The sequence below is a fragment of the Passer montanus genome, unplaced genomic scaffold (assembly GCF_014805655.1).
Source record: "Passer montanus isolate IOZ18808 unplaced genomic scaffold, ASM1480565v1 scaffold132, whole genome shotgun sequence".
Lineage (NCBI taxonomy): Eukaryota > Metazoa > Chordata > Aves > Passeriformes > Passeridae > Passer > Passer montanus.
Genome location: NW_024360055.1, coordinates 1035232 through 1060286, shown reverse-complemented (window position 1 = coordinate 1060286; position 25055 = coordinate 1035232). Strand labels below are relative to the sequence as shown.

Genomic DNA, 25055 nt, shown 5'->3' with positions numbered 1-25055 from the left:
CTCTCGCCCCGCATCACGTGGGAGAGGACTAGCCGTATATAAAGGCGGGCGGGGTCCTTGCGAGCCGCCATTTTGTCCAGTGAGGAAAAGCGGAGCTGGGGTCTTGCTGAGGGTCGAGTCGGCTGAGTTTAGCGCGGGCTCCCTTCGCGCGCCCTCCCTCTAAGCACCGGTGAGGATCATCACCCCGGAGGGCGGGGCGGGAGGCGGCAGCCGCGGTCTCGGTGCCCGGCAGGGCGGATGGAAGCGGCGGTGGCGGCAGACAAAGAGCGGCCGCCATTTTGTAACGCCGGGCCTGGGGCGGCGGCTGCCGCGGCCCTGAGCGGAACCGGGCGGGGAGGCGGCGGGCCGGGAGGAGCCCGATCTCGGCCTGCTCGCCGCGGGGTGTGAGGCCAGGCGGGGTGGGAAGTACCGCGGGGGCGGTGTGGCGGCGTCCCGGCCGCCAGTGGCAGCGCTGGTCCCTCACGGCGCGCTGAGGAGCGGCTCCGGAGCGAGTCCCCGGGCACTGCCCGCGGGGCCCGGCGGGAGATGGCGCTGCCTTCCCCCCCGTTCGTGCGCGGATCGCCCTGATCCTAATCCCGATCCGGGAACAATGGAGCCTCCCCCGCGCAGCGCCCTCTGCAGACCCCCCCGCGCTAGGAGGAAAAGGCGCAGGCACCTCCCCCCCATAAATTTAAACAGTAAAAGTAAACGAAATTCCCGGAAATAGTAAATTTTAATCACACTGTGGCATAGCAGCTCTCTTGTTGGGTTTTAAGTTTTTTTTACCACCCTCTCGCCCCTTCCAAACAGTGTCTCCATCACAACGCATCACTGCTGAAGTTTCAGGGGGAAGTAGCCAATTGAGTGACTTCCTTGGAAGTGAACAAACACATGCGGTGTGTTAAATGCATGTGAACTTTTTTTTCTTGTCCTAGCAATGCATCGTGACTCTTGTCCGCTGGACTGCAAGGTCTATGTGGGTAACCTTGGAAACAATGGCAACAAAACAGAATTAGAGCGAGCTTTTGGCTACTATGGACCACTGCGCAGCGTATGGGTGGCGAGAAATCCTCCTGGGTTTGCCTTTGTGGAGTTTGAAGATCCCCGAGACGCAGCTGATGCAGTAAGAGAGCTAGATGGAAGGTAAAGTGTGCTTGTCTGGTCAAAATGTGAGACATTATAGGAGTGATACAGTTTGAAATTGTGAAGCTGAAACTGCCAGACTAAGGTCTTGACACATTTCTTACTCACTGTTTATTTGTATGATACCATAAGGGTGTTCTTACAGTGCAGCAATAGAGTCCCAGAATGGTTTGGGCTGGAAAGAACCTCAAAGCTCATCCAGTCCCACCCTCCCCATGGGCAGGGACACTTTCCACCATCCCAGGTTGCCCCAAGCCCCATCCAGCCTGGCCTTGGGCACTGCCAGGGATCCAGGGGCAGCCACAGCTGCTCTGGGCACCTGTGCCAGGGCCTGCCCACCCTGACAGGGAACAATTCCTGCCCAGTATCCCATCTAACCCTGCTTTCCTTCATGAATAGCATTATAATGTTTAATTTTGCATTTCACAGTTGAACTCCCAAGTTAGGAATTTCTGCATCTCTTTGTGTGTGTTAATTAAATTGCAGATGATGTTACTTTAAAGAGGTAAAACTGATTGTGGACGCACCTTTGCTCTTTCCCTGCCTGCTTTACTGGCACAGCAGTTTTGAGAAGCAGCCAAACCTTTTGTCTGCCAGAGAATCCCAGAATGGTTTGGGCTGGAAGCCCTTTTGGTTCCACCCTCTGCCATGGGCAGGGACACCTTCCACTAGACAGCCTGGGTGGCTCCAAGCCTGTCCAGCCTGGCCTTGGACACCTCCAGGGAAGGGTCCCCCTCAGTCATGCTGGAGCTGACTCAGGGCACTGTGCTTTGACAGAACATCTTTGCCCCCATGCGTTGTTCTCCCATCTCGTGGCTGTGTGTGCTCTCCCCGCGCTGCCGTGTCGCTGGCAGTGCTGACCAGGCTCCCTCTGTTGCAGGACGCTGTGCGGGTGTCGCGTGCGAGTGGAGCTGTCCAACGGCGAGAAGCGCAGTCGGAACCGCGGCCCGCCTCCGTCGTGGGGCCGGCGCCCTCGGGATGACTATCGCAGGAGGAGTCCCCCTCCTCGGCGCAGGTACCTGGGCACAGCACAATCCTAGGGCCCTTGGCACAGTTACCACCTAGCATCCTAGGAGCAGGCTTGTTAAAGGCATGTTGATGGATGGCATCCATCTATTTGATCATGATTCGGAAATGACAGATGCCAAAAAAACCCCAAAATCAACCCCCCACAAAATCGAGGTGAACTTGAGTTGTGTTGAATGTTGTTGGCTTTTGTCCGTAGGTGACTGTGCAGATTGTAGTCAGTGCCCTCTGTCCTGGGCTTATCCTCCTTCCTCTTAAAACCTGCTCATCTTCTAGTCACACTTTCCCTTTCTTCCCCATACTTCAACTTAGGCTGTTCCTTTCCTTTACTCCATAATGGCAAAACATGACATACAGCAGTTTAGCATTTCCATGCCAATGGGTTTTTCCACTTTGTTTGCAGAACTTAAATACTTCCCAAGCAGGCAGCTGTTTAATAATAGATTGAGTAACAGTTGCTCTAAACATCTGGAATCTTGACACTTTAGTGTTAGCGTGGAAATAAAGCATCGTGTGACGATCCTGTCACTTGAGGTTTGCAAACCCAGCTCTAGCATATAGCAGGATTTTTGGGAACTGGCATGTTCTTGGACCCAGACTAGTTTGTCTGGCAGTTTAAGTGTGCACCGTGGTTTTTACAGGACTGAATTTACCTGTGGCAGGTGAGTGAAGTCCTCCCGAGCCAGGGTTTCAAGCTTACCCTTTTGCTGTTGAAAAAAAAAAAAATAACACATTAGGAGTATTTGTTAGCTAATAGATGGTTGTACTGATGGCTTGTTTTTCATTTTTTTTATGCTTTTTGGTCCATCTATTAATAAAAATGAACCCGTTACAGAGTCACCATCATGTCTCTTCTCACCACCCTCTGAGTCTGCATTAGCCAGCCAACTAGCCCTTTCAGCGTCATGTGACCAGCGCGCCCCATGCAGCTTGGCTGGTGTCGTTTCACATGACCCAGGCATGGCCAGTCGTCAGGTTGCACCGCCCTTTGGTTCCCGAGCATGCTGTTTTCTCTCAGCCTTCTCTCCAACCTTAACCAAATCGGCAGCAGCCACCTCGACCGCCCACACATTCCCGGCCAATCAGCTCAGCTGTTTATTTACCAAATGTCTTCACAACAACTACAGCAGCAGCCTTCGGCTAACAAAAAAGCAGGAAAAATCCACAACACCCCCTTCGCCAACCAACTAAATACAACGCAACATCTGGCAAAACCTTTTCAGCAAATTCTTCTTGGCAGTCAGTCCGGCAGCCTCACCTCACCATTTCTAGCTTGTTGAAACCAAAGACTTGTAAGTTTTTCCTGCTTATACAGTTTACTGCTGGTTAAAATAAGGAGTAAGCGGCTTATAAGTAATTACTTTTCTCAATCAAAGGCTGGCTGTGCATAATTGAGTGGTAACGTACATATGTTGCTTGAGAAAACTTTTAAGGGTGATATGGAAGCTCTTACACTGTGAATAATGTAAAAACCAGGATATTTGCATGTGAGATGCCAAACTAAATTTTTAATAAGGCTCTAACAAATGTAGCTTTTCCTTGCCAGAAAAATCCTATCACCTTTAAATGGTTTTACTAACAGTTTTCAAAACTTAAAACAATTACTTTTTGGGATGAACTGGGCCGAGCTAAGGTTATATTTTTTAATTTTTTATTTTTTATAAGAAAATAGTCTAAACACACTCTATGGCATTAAAAATTACAATCACAAATATGCAGTTCTAATGTAGCACTTAATGGCATTATCAATATTGACACTGAGCGCATTTTCACTTTTTTTTTTTCCACTTGATATCTCTTATGTCTTGTTATGGACCTTTTTGGCTTGCATGGGTTCCAAAACATTTGCTCTGTGCTATTTTTTTTTTTTTTTTGGAACCACCTGTGGGACTTTGGTGTGGTGTTCTGGGCAGTGTATTTAGTTGAAATGGAAAGTGTTGCATTGGACAACTCTGCTCTGACGCGTTCTTAGTTAAGTGAATTCGTGGTTGGAAACGTGCTGTTCACACTGAGCTTGGTTTTACTGCCTAATCTTTCCATGCCTTTTACTGGATGATGGATGCCAGTTATTCTTGGCACGTTCCCTGGGCCCAACAGTGAGTTTGACAAGTTGGGAAATGCCTCACCCCACTAAAGCTCAAAGAATGGATAAAGTGCCTCACATTTGGTTTTCTGGTTCTAGATCACCACGAAGGAGAAGTTTCTCCAGGAGCCGCAGCAGGTACGGATCCCTTCCCTGCCCCATGACTGCTCCAGCCTGGGGGGTTGGAAAGAACAGCCCCAAACAGCCCCACGTGTGGGCTCTGCACAATCAGTAGCTTGGTAGAAGAAAAACCAATTTGCTTGCATGCCTTTTACTGGATGATGGATGCCAGTTATTCTTGGCACGTTCCCTGGGCCCAACAGTGAGTTTGACAAGTTGGGAAATGCCTCACCCCACTAAAGCTCAAAGAATGGATAAAGTGCCTCACATTTGGTTTTCTGGTTCTAGATCACCACGAAGGAGAAGTTTCTCCAGGAGCCGCAGCAGGTACGGATCCCTTCCCTGCCCCATGACTGCTCCAGCCTGGGGGGTTGGAAAGAACAGCCCCAAACAGCCCCACGTGTGGGCTGTGCACAATCAGTAGCTTGGTGAAAGAAAAACCGATTTGCTTCTGTCATACTGCTTGCCTGGAATTAGTGAGCTGTTTGAGATTCCAGGGATAGCAGTGGAAAGATACTGAGAACAGAAAGAATTTCCTTTTTGCAGCTGCCTGGCATCTTCTGTTAGTTTTCCCCAAAGTTTAAGTCTTAATATGCTACTCTCTCACATACTGTGAGCATAGGATCATTGAGCCCTGAGGTGGGAAAAGACAATTAAGATTGAGTCCAGGCATAAATCAGAATTGGATTTTGTGGGATTCTGCAAAAAAAAACAAAAAACCCAACCAAACTTCTCCAAGTACTACATGCTTGTTCACAGCACATTATAAGCTGTTGGCTCAGGATGATTATTCTTCCCTCAAGAAAGGGTTAATGGCAGCATTGGTGACAGGCTTCCCGTGGTTGCATAGTTAGAAGCTTTCACTCCTGAAGGGAAGCTCCTCAGGGAGCCTCCTTGGCCTGATGAGGCTTTGCTCTGATGGTGTGGTGTTGTGGTCTGTACCAGGTCCCTCTCCAGAGACAGAAGAAGAGAGAGATCACTCTCACGGGAGAGGAACCACAAGCCCTCTCGCTCCTTTTCCAGGTCTCGCAGGTAAGGAGAGCCTTCAGTGTTCTTGTTCTGAGTAAATGTGAAAGTAACTTTGTGCCTTGTTGGAGAATCACCTCTAGTGTCATAGGAGATTCTTCACCTTAAACAACAAAGTACTCAGTTTTTTTAAATGAACAGTATTTTTAAAATGCTTAAATATCATCTGCTGATTGTGGCTGGGGGACTTAAAGGAAAATCTGCTGTTCCTGACACCTGATGCTAACCTTACCTGTCTGTTGTTCTTCAGTCGCTCCAGGTCAAATGAGAGGAAATAGGACTGTGGGAAGGAGCTGTGTACAGGAAGTCATGAGATCCGAGGCCAGGAGTATGTACAGAACATTGTTTTGTTTTGAGACTTCATAAAGCTTGGTGCATTTTTAAAATGTTTTAGCTGTTGAACTTGCTTTGTTCCTTGTATCTTGTAACAGGTGGCAAATGTAAAGATGTGAATCTGTATATGGTTCTGAGCAGATCCTATGATTTGTAATATTAATGGTTTCCAATGTACCATTAGACATGGAGAGTGTGTGTGTGGAATGACACATGGTCTGTGTTGTGTAGCTGGGAGGGCTGGGCTGGGCTGGGGGTTGCTGGGGCTCAGCTCAAGGAAGTGTGCAGGAATGGTGTGTTCCTTGTGGGATCAGGGCCAGGAGCAGAGCAGGACACAGGTGCTCCATAGCCCAGATCTGGGAAAAAAAGTAGTGAGCCACTGGCAGGGGGAGGGAAAGGGTGGGGGACTACAGGTTCATCCAGCTCCAGTTCTGACTGAGCTGCTTTATATTCCATGAAATAAAACTTTTTAGCTATGGGGTCAGTTAATTTTCTACTTGGTGTGAGTAGAGTCCTTAATTAATGATCGTTGATTGACCAAGTATTCCAGAAGCTCTGGATAGACCAAATCCACAGCAGAACTGACACCTGGAGTGGATGTGTTGTGTCTAATGGTACATTGTAAACATTAGTTATTAAACATTTCTTTACTGTACAAGAATTTTCATGTCACTTGTAAAATGTCTTTTGTGAGATCCTTGGGATTAAAGTTTTGGTTACAACTCGTTGTTCAGTATTTAACTCGTCCCTGACTGTGACAGTCACCCCACCTGGCTGTACCACAGCTGTGAAGTGTCCAGCACAGCTGTGCCTGCTCACCTGTGTGGGGAGGTGCAGGGTGTCACTCCACCTTGGCAGTCAGATCCTGTTCTACAGGTTCAGCTGGGCTGCTCAGCAGCTAAAACCACCTGACTTCTTGCCTACCAGTGAGCCCTGCAGTGATTCCTTAAAAAACCAGCTGGGGATGTGAAGGTTCACCATGAGCTTGTGTGCCAGCTGTGGGCTGGGAACAGCAGCTAAGGTATTCATCCCATCTCAGTCTGGAAACCAGAACTTACCCTGAAAATTCAGTTCCTGTAGAAATGCAGCATGGCTGGAGGGCAGGTGGAGCTGCCACGCTGCCCAAAGGCTCCCTTGCACCTGAATCCCAGATTGCTCCATTGGATCAGTTGTGTGGTTTAGATTAAATCCCTCATGAGAAACACCGGTGGTGGAGTTTCCTTTGCTTGGTGCTTTCCAGGCAGGGACAGGGAGATCATGAAGCTGTAAGGGAAGGATGTGCTGGTGCTGCTGAGCTCAGTGTCTGGATGGATTTATATTTCTAATGACTTAGTGTTGGTTGGGCTGGGTCTTGAAAGCCTCTCTCAGCCCCTCTGAGGTTCTGTTGATGAGTTAAAGACTGCATGTTGCTGTGACTCCCACCTCGTGTCCCAGAAACGCAGGGTGGCCGCAGGTGCTGCGAGAGGCACAGCCCGAGCTGCCCCTGGAGCGGGATTCAGCGGTGAGCTGGGAATGCCCGGCCCATCCCGGCTTTGCGGGCCCCGTTTGACCGGCGGAGGGTGAGGAGCGGCGGGTGGAGCCGGGCCGGGCCGTGCAGTGCTGCTGGTGCCCGGCAGAGGTCAGCGCGGGGCCTGTTCGCTCTCCAGACACCCCGGCCCGGCTCCGGGAGGGGCCGGGGGCTGCCCGGGACCCCGGCCCAGCTCCGGGGGGCTGCCCGGGACCCTGCTTGGTTCCGTTCCTTTTCCCTACATGCCTCTGGCAGTGTCAGATGTGCAGAAGGGTCAGAGCTCGTGGTGCCTCTGCCGGCTCAGACTTTCTTTCTGTGGTTACCTGGGGGAACAAGGAGCCTTCAGTAGTTCAGCTACTGCAGGGAGAGAAATCTGAAGTGCCAGAGACAGTGGGAAGCAGGTTGTGGTTTTCATACGCAACAGGCTTGTGGAACTGGAAGCATTTCAGTTTTAGGTTTCTGACTATTTTACTCCCCAGCTGAATGAAGAAGTTGCTCCTTAGATGAGAAGTGTGCTGGTTTTATGTAATCAGGCAGAGGTTTGAAGGGGAACACAACAAACAGCTTCTAGAGAAAGATGGAAAATGTATAAATATTTACAAACACTGACTGGACAGCCCTTCCCACAGGGTGTAGGTAAGGAGCTATTTTTGATGTCCCAGCACATTTGTGGATTTCAGGCATCTCCTTCCTGTCTGAGGGAGTGACCAGCCTGGGAGTGTTGTGTTTAAAAAGTTTGCTCTCAAATTAAATGTACAAGGAAGTGTTGGTGTTCTAAGGCCAGGGACGTCCCTTGCCTCTCCCTGAAGATTCTGACACAGGAAGAGTCACCAAGCAGTCTGTCCCTACACTTCCAAGGCTCCTTGGTAGAACCTCAGCCACAGCCCTGCTCTGGAAACCCCTGCAGTGATGGAGCAATTGCTGCTGCCTGGCACCTTCCAAATTGTTTCAGGGCCTGGTTTCATGGTGCTGACAGTAATGATTTACAGTGTTTCTAATTTGGGGAGAGGTTTAGCTGCCCCTGCTTCAGGCAGAGGCATCCTGGGGTTAATCCTCAGAGGTCCTCAACAGTGCCCGAGCACATCCTGGTTATTTTGTACACTCTCCCTGGGGAGAGCATTGTATGCAAATGGGTTTGCAAAGAAGAGGATCTTGTTTTTTTCTTTTTATGTACATGCTGCTCTTTGTTTATGAGCAAAGATCATGTTAAGAATGTGCCTTGTACTTAGAAAGCAGAGAGGTTAAGGATGTCCTTGCTTTGGTTGGGATTTGTTCCACCAGCCTTCAGACAGGGTCGTGCTTGGGTGAAGTTGTGATCATCCCAAGCTCTGTCAGTGCTTCTGGTTAGGCTGCTCCATGTTTCAGGATGACGTGTCCATGTACATATGCCAGTTAGGACAAAAACTGGAGAAAAGGAAGACTGATGGCTGATGTTAGAAAAACAAGGAAAAAATCCCATGAAAAATAGATTAGTTTTTGTCTGTTCCACCAGGTTTTAGGGTACCTTATCCTGTCAGAGCTGGCCCTGTTCAGAAAGCTGAGGGGAGCCAGTATGGGTCACAGCCAGTGTTGATTTCAAAGCTGAGCCTTGGGAAGGATTGCTGCTTCCCTATGCTAAACCCCTCTCCAGAGGTGCAGCCTGGCAGTTTCTGGTTTCTCCTCTAATAAATTGATTTGCTTTCCCTCTATGAGCAGAAAAGAGCTGCAGAGTCCAGAGCCAAACATTGCTCTGTGAAAGAAGGGCATTTTTCCTCTTGGACAAACAGGTGTGCTGTGTTACCCCCTCATCCTCCAAACCCACTCTGGTTCTGGAGCTTTGCTCTTCTGTCCTCCAGGCACAGCTGGAGCTGCAATGATGGAAGGGCCTTGCATTTCATCCTCTGCCGTTGCATTTCCTTCTTTTTGAAACCAGAGAGACACCACACAATGCCCATGGACCTTCTGCAGCAGCCTGGGGTGGGTTATACCTTGTAGCTCTGAACCTCTCCTGCTTTGGTGGGTGTCTGGCAGCAGAACCCCAGTGCTGGAAGGATCTTTTGACCTAGAGATGTTTTCAGGGTTTTGTGTTTATTAATAAAATCATGGAATCACTAAGACTGGAAAAGCCCTCTAACATTGAGTCCAACCGTTTCCCCGACAGTGCCTGAGCACTTCTGCAGCTTTTGACTGCTGTTATCACCTCTTTTCAGTTTCCAGTTTTACTTTCATTTGCCATGATGTCATCACCATGAGCTGCCTCAATGTCTCTTGATACACAGATCCTCAAAGTGGCTGAATGTTGGACAGATGTATTCCTGCTGGATTTAATCCCTGTACCCCTGTTCAAATCCTGCCCCAGAAATACTTTCCCTAAAACCTGAGCTGCAGTCCCTCTCACAGGTCAGCCTGCTCTGGTGCTGTCACAGTGCAGAGTCTCTGGGCTGAAAAAAACCCAAGTGAAACAACTGGAGCATCAGCCCATTTTGTAAACAAAGGGCTGGAGGGCAGGAGTGCAATTCCAGTCGCTCCAGTTGGACCTTAGCTCCTGCACAGGGCAGTGGCACTGTGCTGTACCTGCCAGAAAGGCAGCTCCCCACTGCCTGCTGCTGCAATGCAGCTGCCTGCACCTTCACCCCTCAACCTGCCAGAAAGAGGCAGAATGAAGCCAGTTTTTGTTTGGCCGTGCTTTGCAGTCTGTCAGGGGCTTGCCAGAGCTGAAGCCTTATCCCAGGCTCTGACATGAGAAGTGTTCTGGCTTCCTCCAAGCACCATCACTGTCTGGGGTTACTCTTTCGTTTCTGCAGTTTCACTGGGGCATGGCCACGAGTTCCTCTGTTAATGCCTTTCAAACAAACACGGCCGGGGACTAAAATAAACACAGCATCCAGACAAATATAAAATAGACATGCAAGAGGAACACTATGTTCGTTCCCAAGTGATTCATGTGGCTATTATTTAATAATTTAGTGGCTGACATAACTCGGAGTTGAACAAATCTTCACATTGATTCGGGTGGTGTTTCTGCTTGCTCCTCTCAGTCATTTTAGCCGTCAGATTTTCTGTGGGAGTGATCCCAGTTGGAAAAGTGAAGCACGTGTCCTTCCTGTCTGGATCGTGTCACCATGGCCAGTGGGAACCTGGCTAGTCAGGGACAACCTCCCTGAGTAAATTCCTCTTGCTCCAGTCCCACTGTTTTCTTGGGCATTTTTCTGGGTAGCACAGAAGTTGTCATGTGCCAGTGGCTGATGCCAGCCCCAGAAGAGCCCGAGGTGTGTGACAGGCCCTGGCAGCCCCAGCGCTGCGTCGGGCCGCGCTATCGGGGTGCAGCAGGGGGGTCAGGGTGGGGCACTGTGTCACTCAGGCTGTCACTTGGGGAGATCACCCCTGCCAGCTGTGAGACAGGCATTATCTCCTTGTGGGCAGAGGCTGCTTAGGACATGAATATTCAAAAATATTCAGCAGGAAGTCTCGGCGCTGTCCCTGCCCTCCCTGCTGATGGAGGGTTTGCTGTCAGTGTTTGATGCCATGTGTTTGCAGTCAGTGTTTCACTGAATCCCAGAATGGTTTGGGTTGGAAGGGACCTTAAAACTCATTTCATTCCACCCCTGCCATGGGTGGGTACACCTTCCACTAGCCCACATTGCCCCAAACCCCATCCAACCTGGCCTTGGGCACTTTCCAAGGCTGGGGCAGCCACAGCTGCTCTGGACACCCTGTGCCAGGGCCTCAGCCTCATTGCAGGGATGGATTTGTGCCAAACACTAGTGTTATTGCACCTTGCGCACTGGCTGCTGCTCTTCCTGGTGCTGGATTGATCAGCTTTTCATGCACTTGTACTATAAACTTTGTGGGAGGAGGCTGTCCCAGCTGGGGAGATAAGCTCCAGGTGTGGTTTGCTGCCATTCCTGCCAAGCTGTCCTTGCAGCTGCCTGGCTGACACGTGCCACTCAGGAACTCGTGGATGAAACTCCGCCAGGTTTGGAGCCAGGAGTTCCCCTGTGCAGGGAATGTTTGACAGGGACCCATGGGGTGTTTTTTGGTCTATAGATATTTTCAGTGTTTCCTGTTTCATAGAATCATGAAATCATTTAGGTTGGAAAAGCCCTCTAAGATCATCGGGTGTGTTCCCCCAAGCACTGCCAGGTCCAGCACTAACCCATCCATACTTTTTTTTGAAATATGTCCAGGGATGGTGACTCTGCCACTGCTCTGGACAGCCTGTGCATGTGCTTGACAACCCTTCTGGTGAAGGAATTTTTGCTAATACCCAACCTAAACTTCTGGTGCAGCTTGAAGCTGTTTTCTCTCGTTCTATCCCTGTTCCCTGGCAGCAGAGCCCAACCCCCCTAACTGTCCCCTCCTGTCAGGGGTTGTGCAGAGCCAGAAGGTCCCCCCAGAGCCTCCTTTTCTCCAGGCTGAGTCCCCACAGCTCCCTCAGCCACTCCTGGCTCCAGATTCTTCCCCAGCTCTGTTCCATTCTCTGGACACACTCCAGCCCCTCAATGTCTTTGTTGCCATGAGGGGCCCAAAACTGAACACAAGGTGTGGCCTTAGCAGTGCTCAGCACCCGGGCAGGGGCACTTCCCAGCTTTAAAACATCCCTCCCTTTGTCTCCCTCCTGCTCCCATTGTGGGTTTACAGTTGGTAATCTATAAATCTCTCAGTATTCTGCAAAGCTGAGGTTTGTGCAGAGGTGGGAAAGGCTCTGGTGCACCATCACTGCTGGTGGGTGAAGTACAGAACATTTTAAACCCTGTGGCACTGCTGACCACAGCCCCAGGTTCCAGCAAATTTTCTTTTTTTCCCTGAAACTGAAAGAGAAAGTTTTATTTTGGCACCTGGAACTCCCCAGCTTTAATTTCTGTGGATCTGGGCAGAGCCCCTCCAGTGTGTGGAGCACGTGCACCCCCTGGCCCAGCTCGGGGGGCAGCGGGGTGAAAGCTGCTCCTCCAGCCCCGCTCCCGGAAATCCTGCTCGACTGGCTGACATGGAGGAGAAAAGTGCAATCGACCCTTACCCCGTGTCAAGGTGGTGGCTGCCATATCCTCACCCTGCCTTAATTGCCATCTCAGCTGTCCCCTCCCATCACCTCTGCTCTGGGCTGTGCATGAGTCATTGCGCGTGGCAGGGCTCTGTCTGTCTGTCTGTCTGTCTGTCTGGGGTCTGCTCCTGCCCTCCTACAGATCCCATTTCGTGGCATGCTCAGGGTCTGCCTGCCCCTGGCTCTGCCCCTTCCCTCCCCACGCCCAGCCCCACTCCTCGCCCCCCAGCACAAAGTGAATCACGAGGCTGTGCTGGACTGGGGCATTCCCGAAAGGTGTGGCTGGAGATCCCAGGAGATGGTGACACACGCTGAGCCAGCGGGTGTTGGGATGGGCAGGCAGGCCAGTGTGCACGTCCCAGAGCCCAGGTTTGTGTGGGACAACCCAAACTCCCAGCACTTGAGAGGGGAGATGCCCAATCCTGGTGTCTGGGTGCTCCAGGCAGAGGGTGCCCCATGGAATGGGGTTGTTTCAGAGGTGACATCGTGAGCAAGTGCTCAGTCAGAGCTCCCCATCCTCATCTCGTGCCTATAAAGGGCCAGATCGAGCTCCCAATGGATTTCAAACCATCCATGGCTTGGAGAGCAGCAAACCCCTCAGCCACACGTGCTGTGGCATTGGGAAGAAGTTACATCCATGGACAGCTTCCAGGGGCTGCATGGACAGGAGCAATCCTGCCTCACTCTCCCTCCACTCGCTTATCCTGCTGGGGAAGGTCCTGCTCTTCCTCCCTGAGATGCCCCTGGGGAACTGCTGGCTGTAAAACAACCCCCAGGGGGTGTTTTGGATGGAGCTCATTCCCTGCAGGAAGCACTGCAAGAGGCTGGAGCCGCTTGTCCCCGGCTCCCCGAGGGTGTCTGTGTCCCCTCCGGTGCCTGCCCTGTCCTGCCGTGCTCGGGGCCGTGGGCAGTGAGGTGGAGCAGCAAGGGAATAAAGGGGCAGCCGGGTGCAGGCTGTGGAGCCAGGTACTGCGGCTGCACTCCCAACAATGAGGCCTTTGCTGCCAGCAAAAAAACCCCACAAAGCTTCCAAGCTGCTCATGGAAAGTCAGTGAAGCAATTACGTTAATGACTGTGAATGGGGCTAAAAACAATCTTGGATGAAAATGAGTGAGGGGCCGAATGAAGCGGCCGATTCATAGCCTGGCTCTCGCATCCAGGAATATTTCCAGTAAGCAAAGGCCTTGTTTTAGGACTGTCTCATCCCTATTTGTGCTTGGTGGGACTCTATTTCCACTCTGCTGGCTCTGGTGTCTCATCAAAATGCCTTCATAAATGGGGCAAACAAGGGCTGGATATGGCAGGGGAACAGTCAATTAACACGATCTGAGTTCTTTTAGGGGCAGAGTTAATCAAGCATTCAGCGTTTTGTCATTCTTGTCTTTCTTTCCTGGGAAAATCCTATTAGTATAAAATCACTTAATAGGGCACTTCAAAGAGCTGATGGGAAAACAGGCTGCACTGGGATGCAAACGCCCTCCAGCTGAACACTGGGTTCATTTAGACTTCTGCTGGAGCGTGAGGGTTTCATTAAGAGCCTTCACGTTTCCCACTTAAAAGAAAAAAGCTTGTTAGCAGAGATAATAAAAAAAAAACCACAGAGAAAAAACTCTTGGTGATTTGAATCTTGCTGAAGAGGCTTTTTAGTGCTGGAATACTCAGGACTTTGTCACTGGCAATCTGCTGTCCTGAGTTGAGTAATTTCCACCTGCCTGGGATGTTCTGGCAAATAAAAGCTGTTTGAGGAGGGGAAAAAAATCACCCCCGTACCCCATGGAGGAGGACACAGCCCTGGCTGGACATTTGGGGTGTAGGATGGTGTGTTCTGCAGGACTGAACCCCAGCCCCATGTGCTTCTCTCCCCACTCTCTGTGCTGGGGCAGAGGTCCTGTGTTAGTTCCCCCCATTTTCAGAAATTCACCTTTTTCCAGAGTTTATGTTAAAAAATAAATGTGCCCTGATCTCTGCCATCTCCTTCCCAGAAGACCCGAGGGATGCTCATCTGCCCAAATCTTTGCTGTTTTCCCCTCTGTGCTGGTTGATCTAACAGGAATATTACTTCCCCACCCCAAAAAAAAAACTTTTCACATAGACCTTTGACCACTAAATCTCCAAACCATGCAGAATCCCTACACGCCTGAATCTGTGTGCCTTTAAAACAGTCCTGATGAGCACGGGGTGGACCTCAGTGTGTTATTCCTGTTACAAATAAAGTTGGCTTTCGTAGGCAAGTTTATGAATTGTTAATTATGTAACTTTATTCTGAATTGTTAATTAATGTAATAAATTGGTATACCTAATTTATATAATAAGTTATGAAGTAATAAGTGATGGAGTTAAATGTACTGATATGAGTGTGTGCCCACTAGAAGGAGGGGGGCAGTGAGGGCTAGGTGAGAGAATTTTCTAGGAAGTTACCTCATGAGATGATAGCATTAATATGGATGGTGACTGGAAGATTTGCCAGGCAATGAGGCCTCGGAATTCCAAAATGATTGGCCAAGAAAGCCCCATCTTATGGACCAACCAGCAACGAGAAAAAGGACCAATTAACACGTGCATTGAAAACACACCAATGCTGCACCTTTAATAGACTTTAAAAGCCCTGGTGCTGAGCACCTGGGGTCTTTCAATGGTACTTAGGTCCAGAGAAACACCTTGCTGCAGAAAAACTGTTAGTGTTACTTCTGGCTGGTTGCGTAGGCCTTAAGTTTACCTTGGGGCCTCGTCCTCTGTTCTTGGATTTAATAAACAGGCACTTTTTCTTTTCAGGATCATCAGCCTCCTTTAATTTCTTTTTGCCTGTTTACTACATCCCTGTAAACACAGTTCCACATTTTCCCGTTCTCCATCCTACCCAAGGCTGGAGCATTCCCTGATCCCTCCATCCGACCCAAGCCAGCCGTTCCCTGCTCCACGGGAATTGCCACCCGTGTCCCCGTGGCTTTTGGGGTGCTGCTTCCCGAGGCAGAGGAGGACACGGGACAGGGACGAGCCCCAGTCACAGCGATGTGCCCAGGCACGTTCCCTGTTCCCTGACGTTTCCCTGGCTGTGTGTGGATGGGCTGAGTCACACCCCGCTCTGCCTGCTGTCAGTGCTGTGTTTGCTTCCGTGTCTGCCGAGGCTTCCACTCCCTTTGGCTTCTGCAGGACCCACCTGGGAGATCCCCTGGGAACGAAACGCTCCCGAGGGCTCCCTGCAGCCAGTGCTCGGTGTTTGGGTGTCCCCGATGCTGGGAAGGAGGTTCCTTTGAAGGCTGTCTAATGTATTCCTTTTGCTTCCAGGCATTGGGATGGGTTATTCAAGGAAATGATAAACAAGGATTTTCTCCCACGAACACACTCCTCCCCGGTGGGGCTTGGGAGCCCAGGACAGGGGAGGTGACAAATCCCACACTGTGGCTATAAATGGTGAGAAGGAAATAGCCCTCGGCTCTGATCCTGGTCCCAGGATGTGTCTGCCTTCCCCCTCCCCATTCTCCTCCTCCTCCGTGTTGTGGGATCAAACACCATGAATCACCTTTAGGATTTTCTATTTTTTTTAAAGTTCTTGTATCGCCTTCTTAATCACTCTTCCCCCTACCCCCCAGTCCTTTTTTTTCCTCTGGTAATGCCACTGCAGACGTGCCCATGGACTTCCTGACCCAGACCCTGACGCCATCCCTCTCCCCACTTCCCATTTCCAATAACCACTGGCTGAGGTCTCCTCGGATGCCGGCGTGGCTGGAGCTCCCCTCTCCCGGAGGAAGGGAAGCGAGAGTGGAGTTTGCAAGAGCCAGAAACCCCCCCATATCCCCCCAGGGTGGGGAGTGAACCCTCACCCATCAAAAAATCACTGAGAGTTGCTTTCCTAAGGGAAAATCTACATTGACTGATTTTCTCACTGGTTCAGTCCTGGGGTAACCCCTGGTGTAACTGGGACATCCCCAGCAGCCAGGCTGGCTGGCTTATCTCACTTTTTGAATCCCTCAGTCTTGCACCAGTGGCTCTGGGGCCACTCTGGGTTGCACAAGCTCCTTCCTCTGCCACTTCAAAAAGCTGCTGGTTTGATGGTCCCATTTCCTTCTGTGCACTGGGGGGCAGGAGGGAGGGGGTCTTCTATGGGAAAAAGGGATGTGTTTTAATCAGGGAGCATCCTCTGGTAAATGCTGATTCATCCCACTCCCAGGTGGCACTGGAGCTGCCCTGACCCGGGGGATGCCAGGCTGGGGCGGTGCCGATTGCATCCCTCACATCCAGAGGGAGCAAACCCACACCTGCAGCTGGCACAGGGCTGGAGCTTGGCAAGAAAATGATCCACAAGCACCCAGCGCTGCAGCTTCCTCTGCATGAAGTTCTGAAGGCTGCTCCTTGCACCCAGGAGCAGAAATTATTCCTAGGTGGAAAAACCAGTGACAGCTTCCCTGTCCCGACTTGCCCCCTCCTCTCCTTGCCTATTGCAAACAGAAAGACAGGATTAATTTTGGAGCCTTTAAGTACAGACTGCATCTTTCCAGGATGGGGTTTTGGCAGTGTAGCATGAATTTAAGATGATTTCCCATTCCCCATCCTCCTTTCACCTTTCCCGTCCCTCTGGCTGTGCTTCTCTGGGGGATTCAGCCACCACTGAACCAAATTCCTGCACCTTGGCACAGCTCCACAGAGTGGGGACGAATAATTGTGAAATACTCCAGCAGCTTGTGGCAGCCTCCAGCCAAACATGCCCAAACATATTTCCAGCTGCTCTGGCCAGTGGGAAGCTGCTGCTCCAGCTGGAAAAAGCAGGAGTGGTCTGCACACCAAGGGTCCTCCTCAGCACCCCGGTACCTGCTGCCTCCAGGGGCTTTCAAGGAGACCTGGCATTCCCAAGGGATCACTTTAACATGGCCTTTGTCACTTGGAATTGTGCTGCCACCTCCTTGTGCCCACGGGAGCAGGTCGTGTTTGTCTCTGTGTGCCCCAGCCGTGAGGGCACTGCAGGACACTGCCCCTGTGCCCTGCTGGGCTGGCTCTGAGGGCATCCCTTCCCTTCTCAGGCTGCCAGGCAGGGATGGAGCCCCCAGCCAGGCTCAGGGCAGCTCCCTCCAGGCCCAGCAGAAGCTGACCTGTCTTCACACCTTCCCTCGGATGCTTTTTCCAGCTAAGCCACAGATCCCCTCGAATCCTTGCCTCAGCTTCCTGCAGGACATGCACAGACTTGTTCCTCCTCTTCACCCCTGCCTGGACATCTGCAGGACTCAGAGCAGCAGATCCTACTCCAAACACTTTTTCTACCCACAGTGGGTGCTGGGGTTCAGCTGCTGGGGCAGAGCCAGGCTTGGGGGAGACAATCCAGCTGGGGAGGCCTGGGATGGCCCAGGATGGGTTGGGCAGTGCCTGGGGGCCAGGGGAGAATCATCACGGTGTGATTCTCAGGTTGGCATCCTGAGGGGCTGAGCCACCCCTTCTTTAACCCATTAATCTCCTTCCTGCAGTGGCCCCATGGGTGGGACAGCCTGGGTAGGACAGGACCCCCTTCGAGCTGCCTGAACTCCTGCATGTCCCGGCTGGAATGTGGCACCCCTGGATCCTCTGCAGGGGGCTCCTTGTACCCTCCAACAAGGAGATCTCTGGCTCCCTCGCGGGGCCATCTCCCTGTCCCCTGACCCCTCTAGGGAGGGAGTCTCTGCATTTCCTCATGTATTCCCTGATGGGGGGATCCCTGCACCTCCCAGGGAGGGAGGGGGGCCCTGGATCTCCTGGCTGAGGTTTCCTGCGTCTCCTGGCTGAGGTTTCCCTCTGGTCCCTGATGCCGGGTCCCTGCACCCACCTAGGAAGGGGTTCCCCCTATCCCCTGATGGGGGCCCCTCCATCTCCTGCTATAGGGGCGTCCCTGCACTCCCCAAGGAGGGGGTCCCCGTATCCCCTGACACAGGTCCCCGCCGTCCCCAGTAAGGGGGTCCCGGTGCCCACAGTCCTGGCATGCCCGGGTCTCCCCTGGCACCGCGCACATTCCCAGGAACCGGGAGATGGGAGAGGAAGCGGCGGTGGGGGCGAGGAGGCACACGCAGAGCGGGGGGCTGGTCCGGGGCGGGGCGGGAGGGAAATCCCGGGCCACGCCGGGCCCGGCCCCGCCTCGCCGTCCCCATAAAGGCGGCGGGAGGCGGCGCGCACGGGCACAAGCGCGGGGACGGCGGTGAGTGCGGGCGGGGACGGGCGGCTCCGGTCCTTCGCTGGCCGGGGAGGGAGGGCGAGCGCCGGTTTCCCCCCGGGAAGCGCCGGTGCTTGGAGCGGGGGGAACGCCGTAGCGGGGGCGGCTCCGCCTGGAGCCCAGCGCTGGGGGAGAGCAGGGCGCGCCCGGTGCCGGGGCTGGCGGTGCCGGGGCTGGCGGTGCGGAGCCCCCCGGGAGCCGCCGGAGCCCCCGGGGGATGCGGAGCCCCCGGGCTGGGTGGCTCTCGTCCCCCGGTGGCGGCGGTGCGGGGCGCGGTGCGGTTCGGTGCGGGGCGCGGTGCAGGGGAGGCTGCGGGCGCGGTCCCGGTCCCGCCGCCGAGCATCCTGCTGGTCCGGGCGGGTCCGGTCCCCCACCCACCCCGTGCCAGCCCCCCGGACCCGTCGGTGTCACGCACCGGGCGTTCTCTGCGCGGGATCAGCGGCTTCAGCCACTCCCGGCTGCGGGTGCCCCCCGCCCGTCCTGCTCGCCCAGCCTTCCCCAAACTGGTGTGACTGGTCCTGGCTGTCACAGGTGTCTGTGGAGCCCCGCTGGGTGTTCCCCAGGGGTGCTCTCATCACCCAGCCCGGCTGGCAGAGGTTTTGATGGGGCCGTGCACCTGCCGCTTCCTCGCCCAAATCTTGGGGTGCTGCCGGGAGCCTCGGAGCCCTTGCCGGGCAGAGGTCGCTGGAAGCGGCACCAGCCCCATGGGAGGGGACGATGACCCGGCCCCGGTCCCTCCCTCGTTGGTGGCTTTGGCAATCTGCAGCCATGAGTCAGGGCGAGCGTGTTATCTTGAGGCTCCAGGGTGGCACCTGAGTCGCGTCGGTGACCTGAGAATGGGGACATGGGCTGGTGACGCAGCAGGGAGGGCCGGGGGGTGTCTGGTCAGGGTGACGGAACGTGTCCCCCTCCCGCCACCTGCCCGGGCTTGCCTGGACATGCTGGGACTTGCCTGGCAGTGAGGTCACCCCTGTCTGTGTGCTCAGACTGCCCGGAGATAGGAAGCTGCATTTCTATTTTTACTCGAGGTGCTGAGTCTGAGCGCAGGGTACCCACGGGGGTGGCCACAGGGACTGAATGTGGCCCCCAGCCCCGGGCTGGGCACTCCCCAGCTGCCCACTGGCACACTGGGATGGTGACGTGCCTGGTAATGGGATCATTGAATCATTAAGGCTGGAAAAGATCTCCAAGATCCTCGAGTCCAAAATTTGACTGATCCTCAGCTCGTCAGCTAGACCAGAGCTCTGAGTGCCACATCCACTCGTTTCTTGCACGCTTCAAGGCGTGGAACGTGAGGAAGACAATGTGGCACAGGCAGTCCAGAGGGGCTGCAGGTGCTGAATTTGGGGACAAATCTTCCCTGCAGGAGGCTGAGAAGTGACTTCTTGGGGAAGTTTGGGGATGGGGAGGATCTTTTGTGGCCTGGCTTTGAGAGTCCCAGATGAGGTGGGAAATGGGAGCTATGAATCTTCCTTTTTTAAGCTGATTTAATGAGTGGCTGTCGCAGAGGGGGCAGGCCTTAGCTCTGAAAACTCAAATCCCAGAGCAGTGCTGACTCTTATCAGCTGGACTCAATGATCTTTTAGGTGTTTTCCAACCTTTAGAATTCAGATTCTATGTCAAAGTTCCTCATAAGTGGGGTGTAGTGAGGGGTCCTTTATCCCCACGTGTGTCAGGGGAAGGACTGCTCGGATGGAAAGGCTTTGTCACTTACTGGGAAGGTCAAGGCTTTTGGCACCGATTTGAAAAAAAACAAGGTCTTGTTTTTGGTTACCCAACAGCTCCTTGCAGATAAGGAGGGTGGTCAAGCTTGTGGCATGTTCTTGCAGTTCCTTGAAGCTTTCCTTACCACTGAGTCTGAGTTCTTGAGATGAAGAAACTGGCCAGAAAAACATCCTGTTGCTTCACTTGCCCGTGCGCCAACTTGCCCTTGCCTGCATGCGAGTGGGAATGAGCAGGCTGGGCAGTGTCTGGGGACAGGGGAGCATCATCCTGCTGTGGCTCTGAGGCTGGCACCCCGAGGGGTGTTGTGGGTGGAGTGGTGAGGTGCTGGATGCCCTGACCTGGCAGGGCTCTGCCTGCTAGAGGAGGAGTAGGGAATGTTGACATCTGCACCTTCTGTCTCGCACTGGGCTGTGTCTGACCTCGGCTGTGCTCAAGCTTTGCTAAAATCTCCAAAGTCAGGGTCCAGATGTGTCAGTCCCCTCTGGGTTGCCTCACTGCAGACCCAGCCCAGCTTGTCCCACCTTGGCTACCGTGTGCTTTGCCCTGGTGGCCAGCACTCCCTGTGTTTGCCCCCCTCATCCCAGCCCCTGTAACTCGCTCTGGTTTCCCTGCAGCCGTCACGATGCCGCTGTCCCAGAGCAGGGCTGGGCAGACCCCGTGCAGCAGCAAGGCCTGCAGGAACCTCTTTGGCCCCGTGGACCACGAGCAGCTCCAGCATGACTTTGAGGACAGCATAAAACAACAGCTGGAAGAAGCTCAGCAGCGCTGGAACTTCAACTTTGAGACAGAGACTCCCCTGGAAGGGCCGTTCAAGTGGGAGAGGATCCTGGTGGCTGAGCAGCCGCCCCAGGAGGCTCACAGCCTGGTCAGGGCTGTCATCAGCAGTGACAGCAGGAGCTCTGTGGCCCACAGGGTCCCCCCCAAGGAGCGTGTTGGCAGGATTTGCCCCGAGGAGGCTCAGCAGAGCTCGAAGGTTTACAAGGGTGGTTCCCTGCAGAGCTTGAAACGTGGGCAGACCACGATCAAAGGTGAGTGCTGGGGGTTGGGGTCACTCCCTGGGGGCTTGGTGGCATTGATGTCATGGCAGGGACAGACAGAGGGGACTTGGGTGCCAGAGCCCTGCCTGGCTCTTGGGCATGGGGAGGGCACCACCCTCCCTGGATCTCTCCTGGGGAAGCAGAGCCCATCTTCCAAAGGGAAAAAGGCCACCACCTGGGTGCCTTTTGGCTGCTAGGGTTTGTGCAGGGGACTGGCATTGGGCCTGTCGGTTTTGTAGCTGAAGATGCCTCCAAATTTATCACCTTCAGTTCCAATGGCCCGACCCAGTCATAGAATCACAGAATGTTAAGCGGTTGGAATGGATTTTAAAGATCATCTTTAAGGTCCTGTGGGCAGGAACACCTCCCAGTAGCCCAGATTGCTCAAAGCCTTTATCCAACCTGGCTTTGAACACTTCCAGGGTTGAGGCACGCAAAACCTCCCTGGGCAACCTGTGCCAGTATCTCACCTCCCACACAGTGAAAAATTTCTTCCTGTCCTCCATGGTCAGGGCCTGGAGTAGAGCTGCAGATGAGACAAAGAGCAGAGATGATGCAGACTTACAGCTCTGCTCTCCAGCAGCTCTGCACGGGGGCTTTAGGGTGAAACCCACCTGGGCTGGGCTTGGGGTGCCTCCCTGGGGACACCTCCCTCTTCCTGCCTTGCTGCTCCCAGCGGGCTGGAGCCACTTTCCAACCCTTTCCTTCTTCCTTCCAGACTTCTACAGTGCCAAGAGGAGGATCGTCCCTGCCCGGCCCCGGCCGTGACTCGCTGGGGCAGTGCTGCCCCCGGGGCGAGCGTGGCTCCCCTGCCCTGTGCTGTGCTCTCCTGTAGCAATGTAGAGTCTGTAGTTCCCTATTTATGAGTTGCTCTGGGGTCCTGAGGGACCTTCACTGTGTGCAATGTGGAGGAGGAGCCCCACGGTGGGCTGAAGGAGGACTGAGATGGACCTGGTGGGATTAAGGCACTGCCCTGCCTGCAGAGAAGTGTCCTGTGCCCTGTGCCTGTGGGTCCAAACGCCGTCCTTGTGCTGTCCTGCTGTCCAGCCAGGGTCTGTCCCCTGCTTATGGGCCGGTCCTGGGGGACACTTGTGTCCCCACCACCTGGTGGCACCAGATATCTTTAAGAAACGTCACTGGTGTGGTTTGTAGAGCCCTGGGACACCCCTGCTGCTGGCACATGGGGGTGGCCCTCTGTCCCAGCAGGCTGGACCCGAGCACTTGTCCGTGTGTGGGAGCAGAGTGACGTGGAGGCTGCTCCTTCCCACGGCTCTGGGCAGAGGCAGCTGTTCCCTGGACAAACCTTCCTTGGGGTGACTCCCCGGGAACAGCCACCAGGGACCAGCAGTGCCCCCAGGAGGCTTTGGGATCCCCTGCACTCTGCTGGCCCCAAATCCCACTTTCTCACCTTGTTGTTGGCTTGTTGAGTGGTGCTGCTTGCCCCCATGCCCCTGCCTGCCTCAACACTGACACTGGGCTGGGGAGCCCCTGCTCTGGCTCTGCTGGGCTCCTCTAGGAAGAAGTCCTGCTCAGCAGCAGGGATGATGCTGAAATAAGGAATTGTAGCTTGTTTTCCTGGACTTTTTCTCTTTTGGGGCTGGCGGGGAGAGGACCCTCAGCTGGCTCTGCTCTGGGACCGAGGGATGGCCTGGATCAGAGGCTGCTCAGTTCCAGCACCGAAGGATGAGTCCCTGAGGGACTCGACACTGTCAGGTCTCGGCACTTTCGTGGAGTTCATCTGCTGCTCTGCTGGATTTGGACTCTGGAAACTAGTGCAAGATGGTCCCAGGAAGAAAAGGGACAGGGTTGATCTCCCACCTTGCACCACCATGCACTTTGCTGTCGGTGAAGCTGCCAAGCTCCCAGCACTAAATGTTTATTTATATTTAAAATAATGCTATGAAGTGTATGTGAGGAGAGGGGAAATACCTGTTTGACTGTAAGTGTTAACTCTGAATAAACACCTGTGCAAAGGCATTCTGGGTTAATGTGGGATGGGGAGCAGGGCCTGGCTTGGGGAGGGGGTGTTCCAGGGGCTGGGGATCCCTCTGGGGGTGCAGCCCTGAGCTGGCATCTGCCTTTTTGAGGGCTGAGAGGAATAAAGCCTTGCCACAACCTCTGTGCTTGACCCCATTCCCTGGGGACTGGTCTGGTGCTGCCACCATGTCCCCAGCAGAAGCCAGTGCCACCTGTGTGGGCTGTCCCTGTGGCCCCTCTGTTGCCCCCATGATTCCCCCTTCTCCCTGTGACCCTGTTCCCCCTCACCCTCACCACCCAGGCCCGTGGTGATTCCCCTCCAAGCTGCTCCCCTCCCTTACCCCTTTAGAGGGGTGCTGGGGGCCCAGGCCCACAAGGGTGACCCACGCTGTGGGATGGGGACACCGGCATGTGCTGGCACTGCTGCTGGAACGTGCAGTGGCATTTCCTGAGGTGGGGCTGTGAGCCCAGGGGAGTCAGGGATGTCTCTACCCCTGGCTGCTTCCTTGGAGGACTGGGCAAGGCTTGGATGCAGACTCAGGCTCTGGTTCATGTCATAAATTACCTCATTTGGAGAGGATCCAGCTGAAAAGAAAGCTGATGGCAATGAACAGCTTCATGTCATTGTTCAGCTGAGGATCCCTAAAGCATTTGCTGTCCCTGGAGTGAGGCATGACACCCGTGCAGGCCCATGGCCCTTGACACACACTCAGCCTTTGAGCTGCTGCTGAGTCAAACCCTACAGATTTAGCCCCTGTAATCTTACGTCAGTCCTTCCAAACCCCCCCTGGCTGCTGCCAGGAGCTCCCCTCTGCTGTCACCTCCCGTTTGCCAGGAGCAGTAACAATGAAGGAAATGAGAAATAAAGCAGTGAAACCCCCTTGTCTGTGGTTGTGGCTCTGGGGACAGCCAGGGTCTGCCTGTGCTGGGCACCAGGGCTTGAGCTCTGTCCCTGGGACACTCCAGGACTGTGTCCCCTCAGCTTTGGGACAGAAATCAGAGATGGGCTCCCAGCAGCTGGGGCATGGATGGAAACCTCCCACTCTCAGCCCAGGCTGTGTTTTGCTGCTCCCACCCCAGCCTGGCCTCACACAGAGCAGGGATGCTGAGGGTCAAACCCCCACAGGAGGAGGGTCAGGTGCTTCCCTTCCCTTGTCCACATTCAATCCCCTTTCACTGGCACCTTCCAGCATCTCCTCGGGGTTGGGTCATGCCCTCTGTCCCGGGCTGTGCCCTCTGGTGACATCTGCTGATCTGCTGGAAGCACGATGCCAGAGCCTTGCTGGGCAGAGGGCACAAATTGAGCTATCCCAGGGATATTCAGGGTTTTCCATTCAAAAGGAAAAATTTTCTCCTCAAATCCTTGGGGAAAACCAAAATGCAGCCTTCTCTGTGCAGCAGCAAACAGTGCAGAGGGTTGGAGGGTGAGAGGACACACTGAGCCCCCCAGCCTGACCGAGGGGATGCTTCAGTTTGGGGTAAGCAGCCCCAGCTTTGCCCAGGGTGTGCAGAAGAACCAGCTGAGCTTCAGCTGGCCCTGATGGAGCAGAGGGACCTGAGCTGGCTGCTGCTCCTTTAGGTTAAACAGCAAATGAGCAGGGGGTGGCTGGTTCCCAGTGAGGGATTTCACCAGTTTGGATGGGCAGAGAGAGTTGGGGCATCCGCTGCCAGCCCACAGCTCCTGTCCTGGGAGCCTGGGCTCAGATCTGCTGTGTTCAAGTTATGCCCTAGAGATAACAGTGTTTCTGTTATCCTGCCTGAGTTTTCTTCATGTTTTGCAGTTAAAGAGCAGGGAAAACGCCTGTGGTCCATCTGACTCATGTGTCTCATGAAGCAGAGAGGCTGCAGCCCATGGGCAACCAGTGGGTTTAAAGGCAAGTTTATAATTTAGGCAGGAGCTTTAAAAAAAA

The 25055-nt window shown here is 53.7% G+C and overlaps 2 protein-coding genes across 3 annotated transcripts; both read left to right on the top strand.

The window, feature by feature from the left end:
• The first annotated feature begins 34 nt into the window (after window positions 1–34).
• SRSF3 (serine and arginine rich splicing factor 3) lies at window positions 35–6443 on the top strand. Of its 2 annotated transcripts, none has more exons than XM_039699359.1 (6): window positions 35–169; window positions 915–1122; window positions 2003–2137; window positions 4640–4678; window positions 5297–5383; window positions 5628–6443. In XM_039699359.1, exons 2-6 carry the CDS (start codon window positions 917–919, stop codon window positions 5653–5655), a joined length of 495 nt encoding a protein of 164 aa, XP_039555293.1. In that variant the 5' UTR covers window positions 35–169; window positions 915–916; the 3' UTR covers window positions 5656–6443. The 2 variants fall into 2 exon arrangements, with proteins under 2 accessions (XP_039555293.1, XP_039555292.1); XM_039699358.1 differs by lacking the exon at window positions 4640–4678 and adding an exon at window positions 4331–4369.
• An 11856-nt stretch (window positions 6444–18299) lies between these two features.
• On the top strand, window positions 18300–23145 carry CDKN1A (cyclin dependent kinase inhibitor 1A). The gene is made up of 3 exons (XM_039699403.1): window positions 18300–18391; window positions 20746–21159; window positions 21887–23145. Exons 2-3 carry the CDS (start codon window positions 20754–20756, stop codon window positions 21934–21936), a joined length of 456 nt encoding a protein of 151 aa, XP_039555337.1. The 5' UTR covers window positions 18300–18391; window positions 20746–20753; the 3' UTR covers window positions 21937–23145.
• Window positions 23146–25055: the final 1910 nt, after the last annotated feature.